This window comes from Lemur catta, chromosome 22 (genome assembly GCF_020740605.2).
Source record: "Lemur catta isolate mLemCat1 chromosome 22, mLemCat1.pri, whole genome shotgun sequence".
In the NCBI taxonomy this organism is placed as follows: Eukaryota; Metazoa; Chordata; class Mammalia; order Primates; family Lemuridae; genus Lemur; species Lemur catta.
Window position 1 is genome coordinate 4,174,043 of NC_059149.1, and position 18,372 is coordinate 4,192,414.

The 18,372-nt window shown below is 33.7% G+C and overlaps 1 protein-coding gene and 1 long non-coding RNA gene across 2 annotated transcripts in view; both read left to right on the plus strand.

Annotated features, from left to right (window-relative positions):
* The window catches only part of LOC123626722 (ankyrin repeat domain-containing protein 26-like), a gene marked incomplete at its 5' end in the record, with an annotated part of 65,446 nt that extends 54,093 nt beyond the window's left edge, over positions 1–11,353 (plus strand). Inside the window, 3 exons of the mRNA XM_045535956.1 lie at positions 6,203–6,263; positions 6,356–6,558; positions 11,130–11,353. Coding sequence (XP_045391912.1) covers positions 6,203–6,263; positions 6,356–6,558; positions 11,130–11,198 — 333 coding nt within the window. The remainder of the gene's footprint in view (positions 1–6,202; positions 6,264–6,355; positions 6,559–11,129) is intronic.
* Positions 11,354–11,570: 217 nt separating this feature from the next.
* On the plus strand, positions 11,571–16,377 carry LOC123626584. Its single transcript, XR_006730918.1, has 3 exons — positions 11,571–11,612; positions 14,049–14,142; positions 16,338–16,377. It is a non-coding gene; the product is annotated as an uncharacterized LOC123626584 (long non-coding RNA).
* Positions 16,378–18,372: the final 1,995 nt, after the last annotated feature.

Below are 18,372 nucleotides of genomic sequence, written 5' to 3' on the forward strand. Positions count from 1 at the left end.
TGGTACTGAGATCACTCACGTGATTTTTGGTTTTCCTGAAGGTGCTTCCTTGCATGTCTAGTTGTTGAATTTGGTGTTCATGTGGAGGGATGATTGTTGCAGGTTTCTGTTTGGTCATCTTGCTCTTCTCAGATCTCCTACAGGTGTCCTTTTTATAATATGACTTCTTTTCCTTTGGGTAGATCACCAGTTGTGATATTGATGAATCCAATGGTATGTCTACTTTTAGTTCTTTGAGAAATCTCCATATAGTTTCCATAGAGATTGTTGTAATTTATTCTCCTACCAAAAGTGTATAAGCCTCTTCTTTTCACCACATCCCCACTAGCATCTATTGGTTTTGACTTTTTAATAACAACTATTCTGACAGGGGTAAGGTGGTATCGCATTGTGGTTTCGATTTGCATTTCTCTCATGAATAGTGATGTACAATGAATAGTGATATGTTTTCATATGTTTATTAGTCATTTGTTTCTTTTCTTTGGAAAAATGTTCATTTATTTTGCCTACTTTTGATGGTTTTGTTTCTTTTTTCGTGTTGATTTGAGTTATTTATAGATTCTGGGTATTAGGCCTTTTTCAGATACGGAGCTTGTGCATACTTTCTGTAGGTTTTTTACCCTGTTGATTACATCTTTTGCTATGTAAAAGCATTTTAGTTAACTTAATTTCAATTTATTTATTTTTGATTGTATTGTATTTGCTTTTTGGGTCATAGACATGAATTCTTTACCTAACCCTATGTTGAGGATAGTTTTTTCTAGTATTTTTTTTCTAAATTTTTTTTTATGGTTTCAGGTCTTACATTTAAGTCTTAAATCCATCTTGATTTAATTTTTGTATATGGTGAGAGATTGAAATCAAGTTTTTTTCTTCTGTATATGAATATCCAATTTTCCTAGCACTATTTATTGAATAGGGTTTCCTTTCCCTAATCTATGGTTTTGTCTGCTTGGTGAATGATCAGTTGGTTGTAGGTATTTGGCTTTATTCCTGGGTTCTCTATTTTGTTCTATTGGTGTATGTATCTACTTTTATTTTAGTAGTGTGATTTATTGGTTAATATTGCCTTATAGTGTAAATTAACATCATGTAATGCGATGCCACCTGATTTCTTTTTTCCTTAACATTGCTTTGGCTGTTCGTACTCTTTTCTGGTATCATATGATTTTTTTGGTTTGTTTTTTCTAATTCTGTGAAAAAAGTGACATGGGTGTTTTGGTATAAATTGCATTGCATCCGTAGATTACTTTGCCAATGTGGCCATTTTCACAACATTTATTCTTCTAATCCATAATCCTGAGATACTTTCCCAATTTTTTGTATCATCTAGGACATTTTTAAAGTAGTATTTTGTAGTTCTTCTTGTGGAGATGATTCACAATCTTGGTTAAGTATATTCCCAGATAATTTATTTATTTATTTGTTTATTTGGAAGCTGTTATAAATGAGATTGTGTTGCTGATATTATTCTTACCTTGTTTGTTGTTAATGCATAGAAATGCTAGTGATGTGTATACATGGAATTTGTAACCTGAGACTTTACTGAATTTATTTATCTATTTCAGGAATGTCTTGGAGGTGTCTTTATGTTTTTCTTTGTATAAGATCATATCCTGAACCCAGAAGGATAGTTCGACTTCAATTTTTTCTAATTTGTATGCGCTTTATCTCACTTTTTCCTCATTGTTCTGGCTAGGACTTCCAGTGGTGTCTTAAATTGAAGTGGTGAAAGTGGGCATCCTTGTCCGTTCCAATTCTTCAAGGGAATGCTTTCAGATGTCCCCCATTCAGTATGATGTTGGCAGTGAGTGTTTTATATATGGTTTTCACTATTCTGAGGCATGTTCTTCCTATGCCTAGTGTCTTGGGGGTTTTTGTCATGAAAGGGGTATTGGATTTTGTTGGATGTTTTTTCTGCATGTATTGAGATTAGGCTTTGGTTTTGTTTTTAATTCTTTTCATGTGGTGAATTACAGTTATGGACTTTTGTATGTTGAACCACATTTGCCTCTTTCAGGTGAAACCCACTTGATCATGGTGAATTATATTGTTGAAGTGTTTTTTGCTAGGTTTTGCTTGTTTGTTTGTTTGTTTTTGAGGAATTTTTAAATCTATTTTCATCAAGGACATTGGCCTATAGTTTTCTTTTTTTGTTGTTGTGTCCTTACCTGGCTCTGTTATCAGGATGATATTGGTTTTGACAGGTGAGTAAGGGAAGATTCCCTCCTTGTTGTAGCACAATTTCTGTAGAATAGTACAAGTTCTTTTCTGTAGCTCTTGTAAAATATACCTGTGAATCCATCTCAGCCTAGGCTTTTTTTTTTTTTTTCCATGGGAGTTTTCTTGTTAATGACTCAATGTTATTACTCATTATTGGTCCATCCAGGATTTCTATTTTATCCTGATTCAAGCAGGGGACTTTGCATTTTTCCAAAAAATGTGTCCACTTCCTCTAGATGTTCTAGTTGGTGTGCATAGAGGTGTTTGTAGTAATCTCAGATTTTGTTTTAAAATACGTCTCATTTTCCATTTTGGATTGAGTTTATTTGAATCATCTCTTTTCTTGACTAATCTGGCTCATGGTCTGTCAATGGTTATATCTTTTCAAAGAACGAATTTTGCATTTCATTGACATTTTGTATTTTCTTTTTGGTTTTACTTTTGTTTAGTTTTGCTTGGCTATTTGTTATTTCTTGTCTCCTGCTAGATTTGGCATTGGTTTGTTTTCATTTTTTCTAGTTTCCTGCGGTGTGATATTGGGTTATTAATTTGTTGTCTTCCTCATGTAGATATTTTGTGCTCTTATAAACTTCCCTCTTGTTACTACGTTTTCTGCATTTTAGAAAATTTTATAGCTTTTGTTGCCATTGTCATTCAATCGAAAAATATTTTTTCATTTCTGTCGTGTTTTCATCTTTGTCCCAAAGATCATTTCACAGGAAGTGGTTTAATTTCTATATATTTGTACAATTTTGAGAGTTCCTCTTGGAATTGTTTCTCATTTTATTCCACTGTAGTATGAGACAATAAATACATGATATGATCTTGATTTTTTAAAGCTTTTCTGAGATGTGTTTTGTGGTTTAGAATAAGTTCTGTCTTGGAGAATGTTCCATGTGCTGATGAGAAGAATGTGCATTCTGCAGTTTTTTTGGCAGTATATTCTGCGAATGTCTCTTAGGTGCATGTGTTCTACCATCTTAAATCCATTGTTTCCTTGTTGATTTTCTGCCTCAGTGATTCATCTAGTTCTGTCAGTAGAGTGTTAGGGTCCCCCAGTATAATTATGCCCCTATTGATTTCTTTTCCTGGCTGTAGTAGCATTTGTTTTATGAATTGGGGAGCTCTGGTGTTAAGTACATATATATTTAGATTAGTTAAATCTTCTTATTGAATTGATTTCTTAATCATTATATAATAGCCATCTTGGTATTGTCATTATTGTTGCTTTAGAGTCTATTTTACCTGGTATAAAATTAACTACTCTTGCTTGCTTTTTATATCCATTTGCATCGAATATTTTTTCCAGACCTTCACGTTGATTCTGTGAGAATCTTTATGAATTAAATGTAGTTTTTTGAGACATGATATTTTTGGGTTTTGTTTTTTTTATCCATGCCACGAATTGATACGTTTCAGCGGGATATTTAGAAGGTTTACATTGAATGTTAATATTGATTAGTGAAATACTGTTTCAGTCTTGTTGATTTTTACCGGTAGCTTTGTATTCTCACTTAATTTACTATTTTGTAAGAATTGTGAGTTTTAACTTCTACTTATTTTTACACTGTAGAGTTTGACTGCACTGTGATTTTTAGAGCACTTTTGGGCATTTTCTGTAGAGCAGGTCCAGTGCTGTGAGTCAGGGGAGAAGAGTCTGAATGGAGGAGAGCTGGCACTCTGGTCTTCTTTTTCCCAAGGTGTACCCTGCAGGGGATGCACTCTCTTCTTACTTGAAGGGAGCCCACCGTGTATGTCCAAGCTCTGGGATCACACAGTTCCCCTAAGACCTACCAGTGCCCTGTGGCTACTGCAATCTGACTGAGCATTAGAGAATATTTGTGTGGGTTCCAGGGTCAAGAAATGTAAAATGCTGAATTCCCCTGGGCAGGGCAAAGGCACACAATAGCTGGAAAAGCAGTATGACAACTGCTGCCTCAACTTGGGTCTGTGGTAAGCGTGAGTGATAACCAGTGGGCTAGAAGCCTGGTGCTGTATTGTCAAGAAGCTCTCAGTTCACTGAGGGCAGCAGTGCTGGGCCTATGAGGCTACAGTGTCTACTCAATAGTTTGGAGCCTTAGGACTGCCAGAGGTGTGAAAGGAGGAAAATCAAACACACCCACCTACCTTCTCCATGGGGCCACTAATTCCCTGGGGGTTCATTTCTTCTAAAATCTTGTTCCTTCTTGTTATTTCCTGTGACTTCTTTCCTTGGTGTCTCTGGCAGATTCTGGCACTCTTTCTTCAGAATTACACCTGGGCTAGCATTTCATCTGAAACTTTCTCTTCTTTCTGAGATGATCTGGCTTCTGATGTCTCTACTCAGCCATCTAAGCTATATCCACTCCATGTTTTTCCTAGTTATTTAAATAATAATTTTATGACTCCTGTATTACTATGAGTTACTACAGGTTAGGAAACATATTTGTGTGTGTGTTAGAGTACGGAGAATGTAATCTGGCATGTATAAAGCATTTTAATATATTTCAATGGGAATAAATGAATAGATAAATGAATTTTAGTGGAAAGAAATGTTAGAATATTAAGGTTATAATGAAATGTTAAAAGTAACAATATCCATAATATAATTAATAATTAAATCTATTGAATTTTTAAAATATAATTTAAATTTATGTTCCCCTTTAGTAATTAGAATGTATAACTTCAGGAGAGTTATTATGAGAAAATATTTCATAAAAATGAACAAATTAGCAACATATCATAAGTAGGAAAGAGAATTATGGTATCTTTTCTAGTATCATCCAACTAGAAGTTTAGATTAGGATTTCAGATTAAAATTTCTTAAGTGTTCCTTATCTTCAACCGAAGTTCTATTAAAAAATGTCTTTTTAAGCAATACATGAATCTTTATAATTCTAATTACCAATTTTTTCTCCAAGTACAAAAGAGATGGAATATTTCTTTTTCTGATTTTTTTATCTCTGTAGCAATAGTGTCACAGCTTCCACATAGTGGAAGATGATTATGTTTCAATAATTTATTGTTTTATGGTAATTAAATTAAATTCTTTCCTATAGAAGAATATAGGAAAGTAAATTGTAGAGTAAATATTAATCAATTATCAGTTTTATCATGGATATACTGTAAACTAAAGTCTCTGTTTTATTCTCATATTTCTCCATGTACCTTATCATACAGAATATTTTTCCTTTTCTTCCATGGTTTAATCACATATTAGGTGGAGTGGTCATGTCTCTTTTTGTTTGTTTGTTTCATCCTCCTCTTCCACCTTGCAAAAATGCTTTTCCCCAATCTAAATATTTCCTTGCAGAATGCATTTCCTCAGTGTGTACCCTGTCAGTGCCTCTTTGTCTTCATTGTCATCGTATTTAGTGAAAGCTTTCTACTGAGTAGCTCTTTGTGGCTTTCATTCTTCAGTGATTGCCCCACAAGGTTTATTATTGTTTTCTGTCTTTCTTGGGAGAACCTGAATCTATACAATAATTTATCTTTAGAATTTTGACAAACATAATAGAAGTGATTGATAATATTTGCAAAGCCAACCCATTAAAATAAGTTATTACTAAAACCTAAACTCTCCCATTTTCCCTGGCAAGAGATAGTTAATCCAAATGTAAATCATGCAAACACATTTCACAATGTAACACAAAATTGATTAATTTAAGTATCTTAATGATAGTTACTTTAATAATCCTGTAAGCTGACTAGGTCCATTTTTGTCTCAGGCTATTTTGGCTAAGAATATAATCTAATGGATATTATAGCATTTGTAGAATAATCGATTATGGGCAAAGGGAGTAACATTCTTAGGACATCTGTACCATCTCTCATAATCTTCACCCCATGAGAAGATGTAAATTAGTAAATGACAGAATTGAGGTTGAATCTACTCCAAAACCTCTTTTCTTTGCATTAGGTCATATGGTAATGGTGAATATTATAATTATTTTACCACTTTGATACTTGTTATCCTTAAAGCTATTGTTTTTTGTTCTAGGATGTTTCTGAACCAAACTTAACCAACTTAACTACTGCTTCTCAGCAATCCAGGAAAAATTGTAAGCTCTTTAAAGATTGCCTATTTTTGTGTTATCCACTGATTCTTCATTACAAATATCTTTATATATTATTTACTTTCTTTTTACTGTAGTAGAAGCAAAATATGCTACTGTGAGAACAGGTAAGGGAAACATGTTTGAGGACAAGATTTCCGATCATCCAAAGGAAGATGTGTTTGAATGCTTTCCCACAACATCAGGCAAAGTCCAGGGCTTTTTAAATCCTTCCTTTCCACCACCTGAGCCTCAGCGGAAACCTTCCTCCGGGTCATTGGAAAACTGTGGTCTTACAAAGGTAAGTTATTATTTGAAAACTTTTCTCCCCCATATATTTATGTACCCCTCCCCCATCCTCATAATGCTGACAAAAATACTGTAAAGAAATGGACCTCCTCAAGGCCATAATAGAAAACAAATGTAATAACAAAAGGAAGGATGGACAGGATTGAGATTTGTAAAAGTTGAGGGGAGTAAACAATTCTTAGGTTAGAAATTGTAGAAGGAAAGAATTAGAAAGCAACCCAAAAGAGCAGCTCAGAAATGTGGAAATGAAGAGGGGGATGATGGGTAAGAATTCATGGAAGAAGGGCAAGATAAATACAAAGTTTGATTAAGAGAGTCAAGATCACACAAATTATTATGAAAAGATAACAGAAATAGTGGAGATAAATGAGAGTGGGAACTCTGTATCGTAAGGTATGTTAGAAATTGTTTTCATGCAAATCAAGAAAAGACAGGCAATGAAAAAGAGGCTGATATTCTTTTAAAAACTTATAGATTGCTTTAATGAAAAACAAACCGAAAAGTTAAGGGTGGCTATAATTAATATATTGTACATTTAAAACTAGCTATAAGAGAATAATTCAAATGATTCTGCCATAAAGAACAGATACTATTTAACATGATGCATATCTCAAGTACACTGATAAGATTCTAGAAATGTATCAAAATTTATGTCCCTTCAAAATTTGTACATCTATTATGCTCAAATAAAAACTATGTAAAAAGGAAAAAAATGAATCCTCATTTTTAAAAAATTATTAAGGTAATACATTTAATCTAGTAAATTATTAAAGTAATATATTTAATCGAGTAAAACCTATGTTCCTGGATAATGCCAAGTGAAATATATTTCAGGCCATATCTGATATTATGAATTATTAATTTTTGACTCTTTCATTTCTTCTTTAAGGTTTATAACTTATCTTTTGCTTATCCATAACTTACTTAAATAATTTGTATTACTGTTTGGTATAATGTTGACAATCATTTTAGATCTGTTTGAAAATAGAGAAAGGAATAAACATTTTATTTGATCTTTTTTAAAATTTCAGGTTATATAAGGGAGGTTCTTAATCAGTATTCATTAAATAAGAATACAAATTTTGAGCTGCAACCCTCTTGAAGAAATAAATGCTACAATTGTTTACTTCTGGACATGTTATTTATCTTGTGCCAATAATTTCTACATATAACAGACACACATATGTATACATCACATGAATGCAATCATAATTGATTATTGTTCCCTAGAATAAACTACTTATTGTCATAGCATTATAAAGAAGGGGTGACTGTCAACAGAGTATACACATTCATCTCTGGAAGATGGTTGTTTACTTTTAAAAAATATTTCTAGCATTGGGAACATTTTATATTATTCTCAGGAAGATTTATTAAGTTTAGTATTCATAGTTGTTATATCTTGCACATAAATTTGTTCATCTGCAAAACTCAGAAAGCCTGTAGACTTGATTTTGTAGTCCTCTCTCCACTCCTTATGTGAATATTGGGGCCTGTTTGACAATTGTAGATGTATTTAAAGATTCTTAAATCTTCAATTCGGGTAATCATAGCTTTATGTTCTTTATAGTAGATGCTCTCTCCAATTTTTAACTACCGTCCTATATGATGGAAATAGGAAATTAGAGCTATGAGTATGTTGCTTACATGGGAGTAAGAAAACAAGGTGAAATTTAATGGAGGGCTTTATGTTTCTTTCTTACATGATCATAGTACTTAGAAATACATCATAATTCTGCATCACATAAGCATTTCTCTTCTACAGTTTAAAATTTTAAGATTAATTTTATTTTTTTTAGTGTCATTCCTTTTTTTATTTTAATTTTTTTAATTCAGGAAATTTTGGGGGTGCAAACATTTTGGTTACATGAAATATTGTTTGCCTCACCCTAGCTAGGGCTATAAGAGTGTCCTTCCCACATACAGTGTTCCCCATTTCCATTAACTGTGGGTTTACTCCCCTCAGTCCTCCACCCCCCAACTTGACCAGCACCCAGTGAGTATTACTACCCTATGAGCACCTTAGTGTTTATCAGTTAGTACCAATTTGATAGTGAGTATATGTGGTGCATGTTTTTTCATCCTTCTGATACCTTACTTAAAAGGATGGTCTCAATCTCTATCTAGGATCACATAAGAAGTACTAGATCACTGTTCTTTTTTGTAGTTGAGTATTATTCCACGGTATACATATATCATTTTATTAATCCACTCATGTATTGATGGGCACTTGGGTTGTTTCCATAGCTTTGGAAAAGTGAATTGTGCTGCTATAAACATTTGATTGCAAATGTCTTTATTCTCTTCCTTTGGATAGATGCCTAGTAGTGGGATTGCGGGATCAAATGATATCTCTATTTTTAGCTCTTTGAGGTATCTCCAAATTACTTTCCACATGGGTTGTACTAATTTGTAGTCCCACCAGCAGTATAAGAGTGTCGCAATCTCTCGTATCCATGCCAGCATTTGTTATTTTGGGACTTTTTAATAGAGGCCATTCTCACTGGAGTTAGGTGATGTCACATTGTAGTTCTGATTTGCATTTCCCTAATGATTAGAGATGTTGAGCACTTTTTTATATGTTTGGTGGCCATTAATCTGTCTTCTTTTGAAAAGTTGCTGTTCATGTCCTTTGTACATTTATTGATGGGGCTATTTGACTTTTTCTTGTTGATTTTCTTAAGTTCTATATAGATTCTTGTTATCAGCCCTTTATCAGATGTGTAGAAAGCAAATATTTTCTCCCATTCTGCAGTTTGTCTGTTTGCTGTAATGATAGTTTCCTTGGCTGTGCAGAAGCTTTGTAATTTGATCAGGTCCCATTTGTTTATTTTTGTTGCTGCTCTGATTGCTTTGGGGGTCTTCTTCATAAATTCTTTGCCTAGGTGGATGTCTAAAAGACTCTTCCCAACATTTTCTTCCAGAATTCTTAAGGTTTCGTGCCTCAGGTTTGAGTCCGTTATCCATCGTATGTTGATTTTTGTGAGAGGTGAGAGGTGGGGATGCAGTTTAAATCTTCTACACATGGACATCCAGTTTTCCCAGCACAACTTGTTGAATAGAGATTCTTTTCCCATATGTATGCTTTTGTCTGCTTTGTTGAAGATTTGATGACAATATGAGGATGGTTTTATGTCTGGGATCTCTGTCCTACTCCAAAATTCTATATCTGTATTCTTGTGCCTATACCATGGTGTTTTGGTTACTATAGCCTTGTAGTAAAGTTTGAAGATACTTTCAGACCCAAAGTCATGGGCTGGAAAACAAACTTCCAAGCAAATGGAAACCAAAAGAGAGAGGCCATGGTGATTCTGATTTCAGACAGCATAAATTTTAAAATAGCAAGACTAAAGAAAGACAAAGATGGTCACAAAATCATGGTGAAAGGAAAAATCCAACAAGAAGGCTTAACAATTCTTAATATTTATGCACCGAACACAGGAGCACCCAGATACATAAAGCAAACCCTGTTTGATCTAAATAGCATGATAAACAGTAATTCCATATTAGGAGGGGATTTCAGTACCCCACTGACTGAATTGGACAGATTCCCAAACAAAAATTAAGCAAAGAAATCATGGACTTAAACAAAGGTCTAGAACGAATGGGTCTAACACACATCTACAGAATATTCCACCCAAATAAAGCTGAATACACATTCTTCTCATCATCTCATGGAACTTTCTCCAAAGTTGATCAAATCCTAGGCCACAAATCAGACCTCAACAAATTTAAAAACATAGAAATTGTACCATGTATCTTGTCAGATCATAGTGGTATAAAACTAGAGATCAATTCCAACAGAAACACTGCTTCACAAGGTCATGGAAATTAAACAATCTCTTGCTGAATGATTACTGGGTCAAGGGAGAGATCCAGATGGAACTTAAGATTAATTTAAAAAATAGTCTTCTTGCAGCATCTTTAATTGGTACTTTAGAATTAAATCTTTTTATTCAATTTAAAAATGTATGTTATGATAATATTCCAGAAATAAATATTTTCATATATTAGTACTATTATATCTCACATTCTTCAAATTTTTAAAAGTATAGTTGAAAAAATTGAACCGTATTTTTCCTCCTCTTATTCTCATTTTCAAAATTTCTGAGTTCTGTATAGAATTTCATTATTTAATTCTACCATTTTCATATACTTTACAAATACTCATCCTTTTTCTCACATTGCCCTGTCTTGAAATGCTTCACACCCATTCTCAGCACTTTTTCTATCTTTCACAATGTGGCCATATATCTTTGCAGTATTTCCTGATCTTCCCAGGCAGAACTCACTGCTCTCTCCTTTGTGCCCTTACTGTCCTTTATTCACTTTAATTGTAGAATCAGTGAATTATTCTTTTCCATCTCTCTTTCATACATCTCAAACTCCTCTTGAATCTAGGGCAAAATCCACCGTTTTTTTATATTATCAGCTTCTGCCAGAATAGTGCCTGTGATTTGATAGACAGAGTAACGTTCATTGTCTTATAGACTAATTGAGTGAGTGAATGAGGGAATAAATGCAATGTTTTCTGAAGTTGGGATTTTTTTTTTTTTTAAATAGGAAGGAGCAACAAAGCCAGCATCTGGACAAAAGGAAAATGGTATTGGTATTATTGAACATGCTCCGTGAGAGCAAAAAGTAATGTCAATTTTATTTATGTGCACAAAAATAACAGAAGTGGTAAGTTAGTGAATATCTATGATACTCTTTAATCCTTAAATGCCATCACACACACACAAAAAAAAACATTTAAAGTATGCAGACCCAAATATATTATCCATTTCTTTTAAATATATTTCTTTTGCTGTCTTTCTTGATACTGTCTACTTTTTTCTTCCTAAAACTGGTTCAACCTTGAAATTATTTTTGCTATTAGTTTTATTTTATTGAGATAAAAATGAATGGTGATAGACTTGTATATGTATTTAAAATGTACGATAAAAATGTTCTCATGAGTGTATCTGTGAATACCATTTTATAGACAAGATGTCTGCATTAAAGCCTGGAAAAAATGAAGATGCAGAATCACCTCAGGATTTGGAGGTACTGTCTATTGTTCTCGTTATTTTAAAATATAAGTATCAAATGATGTTAGAACCTAAAAGGAAATGTTTAGACTTTATGTTCTCACCTCTGTTTATGCCCGTAAAGAGTTAGTTTCTTGTATTTTCAGCTCACAATTAACAAATTGGTTATTGCATAGTACAATTCTTCTCACCTGTGGGATTCATTTAAGAAGCTACTATAGTATAGTGCAACAAAATAAAGCTTAGAAAAGGAATCAGTTTGGGTTCTCAACTTAGGTTTTTCTACAACAAAAGAATTATTCCAGGTCAACTTATGATCAAATGAATCATTCTATGTTATATGTGGGTGTGTAAAAGTCCTAATGATACTCAGAGAGAAACTGTTTGAACGATTGTCTTTTCCAACGTGGAACTTAAAAAGATAATATCTGCAACTTGAAGGTGTTCGTATAATTGGGTTGTTAAGTATAGATCTGCAAACAACATTTCCAGACAAGGAAAAGTATGGGAACAGTAAATATGTAGGACTATAGTAACAACAGTTCAGTTTAGTGGTGTTTTAATAAGTAGAATTCATTTTTAAAAATAGAAGCCATTGGATATTTTTGTGGCATCCATGTTTGTACTAGTGTCAGCATAATATAATGACAGTGTACATTGAAGTGACAACTGTGGAAAGATATAGGAAGGGTCTGATGATAGAACAGCTGCTGCACAGTGGTACCAGCACTGAGTGGAAGCCAGAAGACATGTTAGTGTCCTGGTGCTGTCGCTTAGTAGCCATGCAATCTTGAAAAAAATGAATGATTTATCCTATTCAGATATCAGTGACCTTCTTCATAAATATGGTACTAACATCTATTCCTTAAGTACGCGCAATGAACAAATGTGGTAAGAAACATAAAAACATTTTGTAAACTGGAGAGAGTGTTTATACAAATGAGGGACCAAATGATTACACTGATATTCACTAACTTAATGAATGCTGAAGGTACTTTTTGCAAACCAGAAGGCAGTAGTCCTAAGAAAAGAATGGAAGTTATAGCAAGCATATGGATTCCTAATTTTGGTTATGTTCAGTTTCCCAGCAGACTATTACCAGAGATGTCCTGTGGGAATATAGTGATTTGATGCTTGAGACCTTCCTGATGGGATTTTATATGTTTTGACGTTGATTAAATGTCTGTTATTGAGTACCAACTACATGCTGGGAAGTAAGACACTGAATATACAAGATGAGGGAATATTCTATAGGGGTAGGAAGAGAAAAATAAGTAAACAACAAAGAGCTATAGGTCATTATAAGTTCTGCATATAAGGAAAACAGAGACTGGTTAGAAAATATTGAGGTAGTTTGTAGTTAGGATGGGGATGGAAATGTGAATAGAATTCTGTAGTCAGAGAATATCTTTCTGAGGGTGACATTTACATCGCCCACTTTCACATGACTAGGAATGAGCAAGCCACGTGAAAGTCTAGGAGGAGGACATTCTGGACGGAGAGATGAGTGGATCACATCTCTTCATTTTACCCTTAACATCCTGGAATGACCAGGAAGCAGGAAATGGGACAACCACCATCCTACTCAATTATGATTAAGTATAGAAAAAATGTACAAATAAGTGTCCAGCACCATTTAGATGCTTTATGAATAAATATTCTTATAATTCTCTCTTCATTAAGGTTTGCTATTCTTTTTTGCAGTTTTCTTTTTAATTGGGAAAGAGTTACATATACTTTGTGTATCTCTAATATTTGTTTGCTTTACCTTGTACATGTGTAACATTTCCTTGGTTTTATTGAAATATGACATAAAGATATGTTTTTTTACTACTCCATCATTTTATTGATCCGTTTATACTATCAGTAAAAACTTTATTAAAAAATATTTAGATATTTGCAAGCCCTTGTTTCCAAAATGATGCAGCTTGTTAAATGTGCTGTTCTTCCTGAACTTGACATACTCTGATGTTTGTTATCATGCTAAGTATCTTATTTTAACACTAAACATTTCGAAGGTTAAAATTATTCTAAATATTTAATTATGTAATTATTATAGTAGGTGTATTGTATGTATGTATATATATTAAATACTCTTCTTATTTTTGGTGGGGATTGTAAAGTACAATCAGGTATTTTGAAGTTACTTCCTTGTTGAAATGTGCATACCCATTAATATTTTGTCTGTGACTATATTGCCTTTTTCCTCCATTCTTGGTTTTCAGAGTCAATAGCCAGAAATAGATAAAAGGTAACCTTGAGCTGGATAACATATGTGAAGTTCCCTGTACAAATGTTTTGGTTTTTCAATACATACTTCTCTTATTTTTAAGTCTAATTGCCTTTACAATAGGAAATTCAGGTAGTTTTAAGAATATGATTGGAAAATTTTGATGGAATTCATTATTTTTATTTTTTAATTGAAACTTATTATTGATATTAATTTTAACAGAATGTCTCCACGAATCTCCCACAGAAGTATGGTGGTGATTTACGGTGGGCTGCAGTTCACAAACAAGAATACACCATAAATGGACAAGTAGAAGGTAAGAACCATATTTTATTAAAAGAAAATCATTTAACAGACTGTTTATTTAAAAACATGTACACTGATACATTCTAAAATCCAAAGAATATCATCAAGCATCAAGAAGCAGGCATATGTAATGGAGGGTGGTCAAATAAAATAATTCTTCAGAAAAAGGAAGAGCAGAGTGTTTGAAATGTGGGAAGCACATAAAGTGAGCTTCCAATACCAGAGTGTGTCAGAGAAGTATAGCAAACATTTCTCACTCTTCTTATCTCCCTCACTGTTGGGAAGGCACTAAGGATTGAGGCACCTAAACCTGCAGCACTATCTTTTCTATACCATAGAGGAATAGAAGCATATGTGGTCAGCTGTACACATGCATAATTTAATGTGGTTTGAAAGGTTCTTACTTCATAGGGTAGAATTAGTACTGCTCAAGATAAAAACTTTGGAGAGAAGAAGAGAATAGGGTCAGTTATTGAGAGATGAGGGAAGATAGAGGCTGATAAGCAGCCCATTAGAAACATTATGACTTGTAATACAATTTCATTTGTGGGGACATGATAGGGAGGAACATGAGGCTAGATTCCAAAAGGGTCAGTTCAGGTAGAGGAATGTGGAAGTACACTCAGTGTAGACCAGAGCGTCTCAAACTTTCATCAATCAGCTGTGTTAAAAATGCACATTCTGAGTCAGCAGCTCTGGGATTCTGCATTTCTAGTAACTTCTCAGCTGATGCTCCTGCTGGTGGGCCTTGGGTATAGACTTCTTTTTAGAGAAATCTGGAAGAAGAGCCATTGGATAACAGTTTAAGACGTTACAGGATCAGGGGAAAACATTATTTTGTTATCATTTCTGAGCATGTTTGTAGCCAGAGGGGAAGGAGCCAAGTGATGAGGAAGGAGAAATTAGAGATGTAAGGTACTACTGCTAAATGAAGAGGAAAGATGTGGTGGGAATTAATAAATCAAAGATGTTGAAGGAGGAGAATAAGGGGCACAGATCTCTACATGACTGCTGTAAAGGAAGAAAGATTGTGAGGGGTGAAGGAGGGAGGAATGAAAGAAGTTAGGAAGGTGATTTTGGAGTTGATGAGGAAACTTGGGAGCACTTCAGATGACTTCATTATATTTACACTCAAACAGAAGCTTAGATTCTTGCTACTTTAAAGGTTAGTAGAAGCAGGAGGGAGTGCTAGAATTGGGGTGGACAATAGTAGTTTATTTTTCCTCCCCATAGCTGTCAGACAGCAAATATACATGTTGCATTAATATTAGTTAATCAAATGAGATTAATTTGAATATAGAAGCATCAGCCGCTTTTTTAAGATAGCTAAATTTTTGGTAAGGTAATTGTTTTATAAAAGTCTTTTAAAGACTACTTGGTAACCAAACTAATTTTAAAAAGAGAAAAAATTACAGAGTTCATCCTTGAATACTAAAATTGTTATTTCAATATAGAAAATTTATTATACATTGTTTCTTAGATGTGGTGTTAAGGCTTTTTGTATGTGTGTGTATCAAGAAAGTTTAAGATGACTAACCCAGAGGATACAAGATATGTAGGCATACCAATAGCCCATATAACTAATGAAAAAGGTGAATATTTTCATTAACTAGCATTCTACAAATGAATCCAAGCTGATCAGTTCAGAATAGTTTTTCCGATGAAAGATGAATTATGCTCTCAACTGCATTGCAGCTGAGTACTTCTAAATCGTGGGACAAATTGAAGAACATGATAACTAATTATAGTATAATGGTACAAATAATTCTGCTGGGTTGTGTTACAGATATGCTGTAGCATTCTCCCATCAGCTTTGATGGTTACCCCCTCAGGGTCATGACTTTCTCCGCTGATTAATGATCCCTTTTCCCCTCATCAATCAGCATGTTCACACAGATCTATGGCCACTTTCCTCTTCAGTTAACAGACATAGCTAATAGTTAATAGAATTTGTGAGTGAATCTTTGAGATGTTGTATGCCTTGGACCAGGTGTCTCCCCAAGTGGTTTCTTGAAGCTTGGGTTTTTTTTCTTTTTTTAATTAGAAGTATTTCTTAAAGAAGTAAGTATTTCATCATAGATTTAGCTTCATTTAAACTCTAAATTTATACAATGAAAATTTTATTTTCTATCTATTTCTATAAAGACTGTCTTTTACCTCACTCTTCTAACTAATCCAATTTAATTCAATGTATGGATTTTTTAGCAGAAGAAGACCTAGAAGTGACATCAGAGAATGAGCAAGAGAGTCATGAAGGAAGTGAAAATAACCAGCCACCGGTATGTAAAGATTTAAATTTAAATTTCTGGTTTAACATAATTTTCTTCATTTTAATAACATCATTTTGCACTAACCTGTTAGAGTAAATAATCATTTACTATTTTATAATTTTATTTATTTATATTTTTATTTTTCCAATTTATTTATTTATTTTCATTTTTCAAAAAAATTTCAGAATATTATAGGTCTACAAACATTTTGGTTATGTGTAATGCCTTTGCATTGCCCAAGCCAGAGCTACAAGTGTGCCCATCCCCCATACAGTGTGCTATGCGCTCATTAGTTATGAGTTTACCTACCCCCATTTAAAGTAGTTATGCAACTGAAAATATTCTTACAATCTCTAGTAACTTATAGCTGATGTTTACCTTGGAGTTGAGGCATATGTTTTTCCAAATTTTGTTTACTCTTCCATTTTTACAACTTCCTTACATGATAAAGAGGGTGACATCAAATATTGAATTATAAGCAATAGAAATTATGAGTAATTTAAGAGTGATGACCACTGAGTTGTATTCATGTCAAAGGAGTAACCATTGCCAGTGGTTCAGAATTTTCAGTTTTATGTTATCAATCATTAATGGCACGGTTAAAGATTTCTTCTGCCTTGTGGTCTCTAACTGACTTCATCGTCTATGTCCAGGGTGAGAATAGGGTCATAAAGTCATCTGTACTGTCTGTTAAGGGACTCATATCTTTAAGAAGGGGTCCTTTGGTGTTAGGGTACAAACAACTTTCTAACTTGTTTTAATGTGGGAAATCATGAAATGTTATTATATTTTTAAATTCACTGTCATTAGGAGACTTTAGACTGTTAGTGGCCTCTGAATGGAGGTTTTTTCCAAGTTCTTGGTGTTAATCAGGAAAAGAATTTTAGGATGGACTATGAAAGTCAAGCAGGAAGCTTTATATTGAATGATTGAAAGCCACAGTGCACTCTCTCAAGAGTAAGAGAGTGGGCAGGCTTTGAAAAGAGCATCTGCATCAGGAGGAAGAGGTTTTTGGTGTTTTGAAGTCTTATTAATCGACGGGAGGAGTATTTATGAGTAAGGGGCTAACTTTTGCTATGAATTTGGGTAGTAATTCCTAAAATTGGGTTTGCTCTCATTTTAATACTGTATATGGCTGTCTTTGAGCCATCATGGTGATTTCAAGGGTGGAGCAATTGTAAAACTCCAGTAATAATTGGCCTAAGTTCATGTAAAATGAGAGAAATCATAATGACAAGCCAGCTGAAGCTGGTTCTTGCCTATGGTTAACAGCCCCTCTAGTCAGCTCCTGTCTAAGGGTTATTTACTTTAACATCTGCTCCCACTTTGCAAGTCCCCACATGTGATCTCAGCCCTGTCTCTGAAACTTCTCTTCTAACAAGACTATATTAGAACCAGTCTTAAGCAGATTGTCCATCTAGATTCGTGACATTATCATCTTATGGTATATCATTTGAATTAACATTTAAGAAATTCCTTGTCTTTCTAATTGGTGTGTTGATTTTGGATCCTAATAATTAAAAGTGTGACACTCTCCAGTTAGCAATCTTTAGAAAAAGTACTTAAGTGCTACCCTTTCTACTTTCTCTTCATCAATTGCCTGATCCATTCTGATTTTCTACTTATAAAAGTTCATGGGTAAGATGGAGTTATCTAAAGATATAATTGTATATAGAAATAGATTTTATCTGTTATGTAAATGATAGGAGTTCAGAATATTTTTTTCATAATCATTATTCCTTAATCAACCTGTTTCTCCATCACCAGTCTTCCAAGTGGCCTAAGGACTGGGAAGCTAATTCATTCACATGCCATATCATCTCAATAAGAATAAATGTAAAATAAGTTAATAAAAGTATGTAGTAAGGTCTAGGATTTTTTCACCCCCTAGTGACTTAAAGATGAATTGCATTGATTTGAACAATAAAATGAAAATACAGTGGGAAGGAAGCAGTGACTGAGAAGAGATA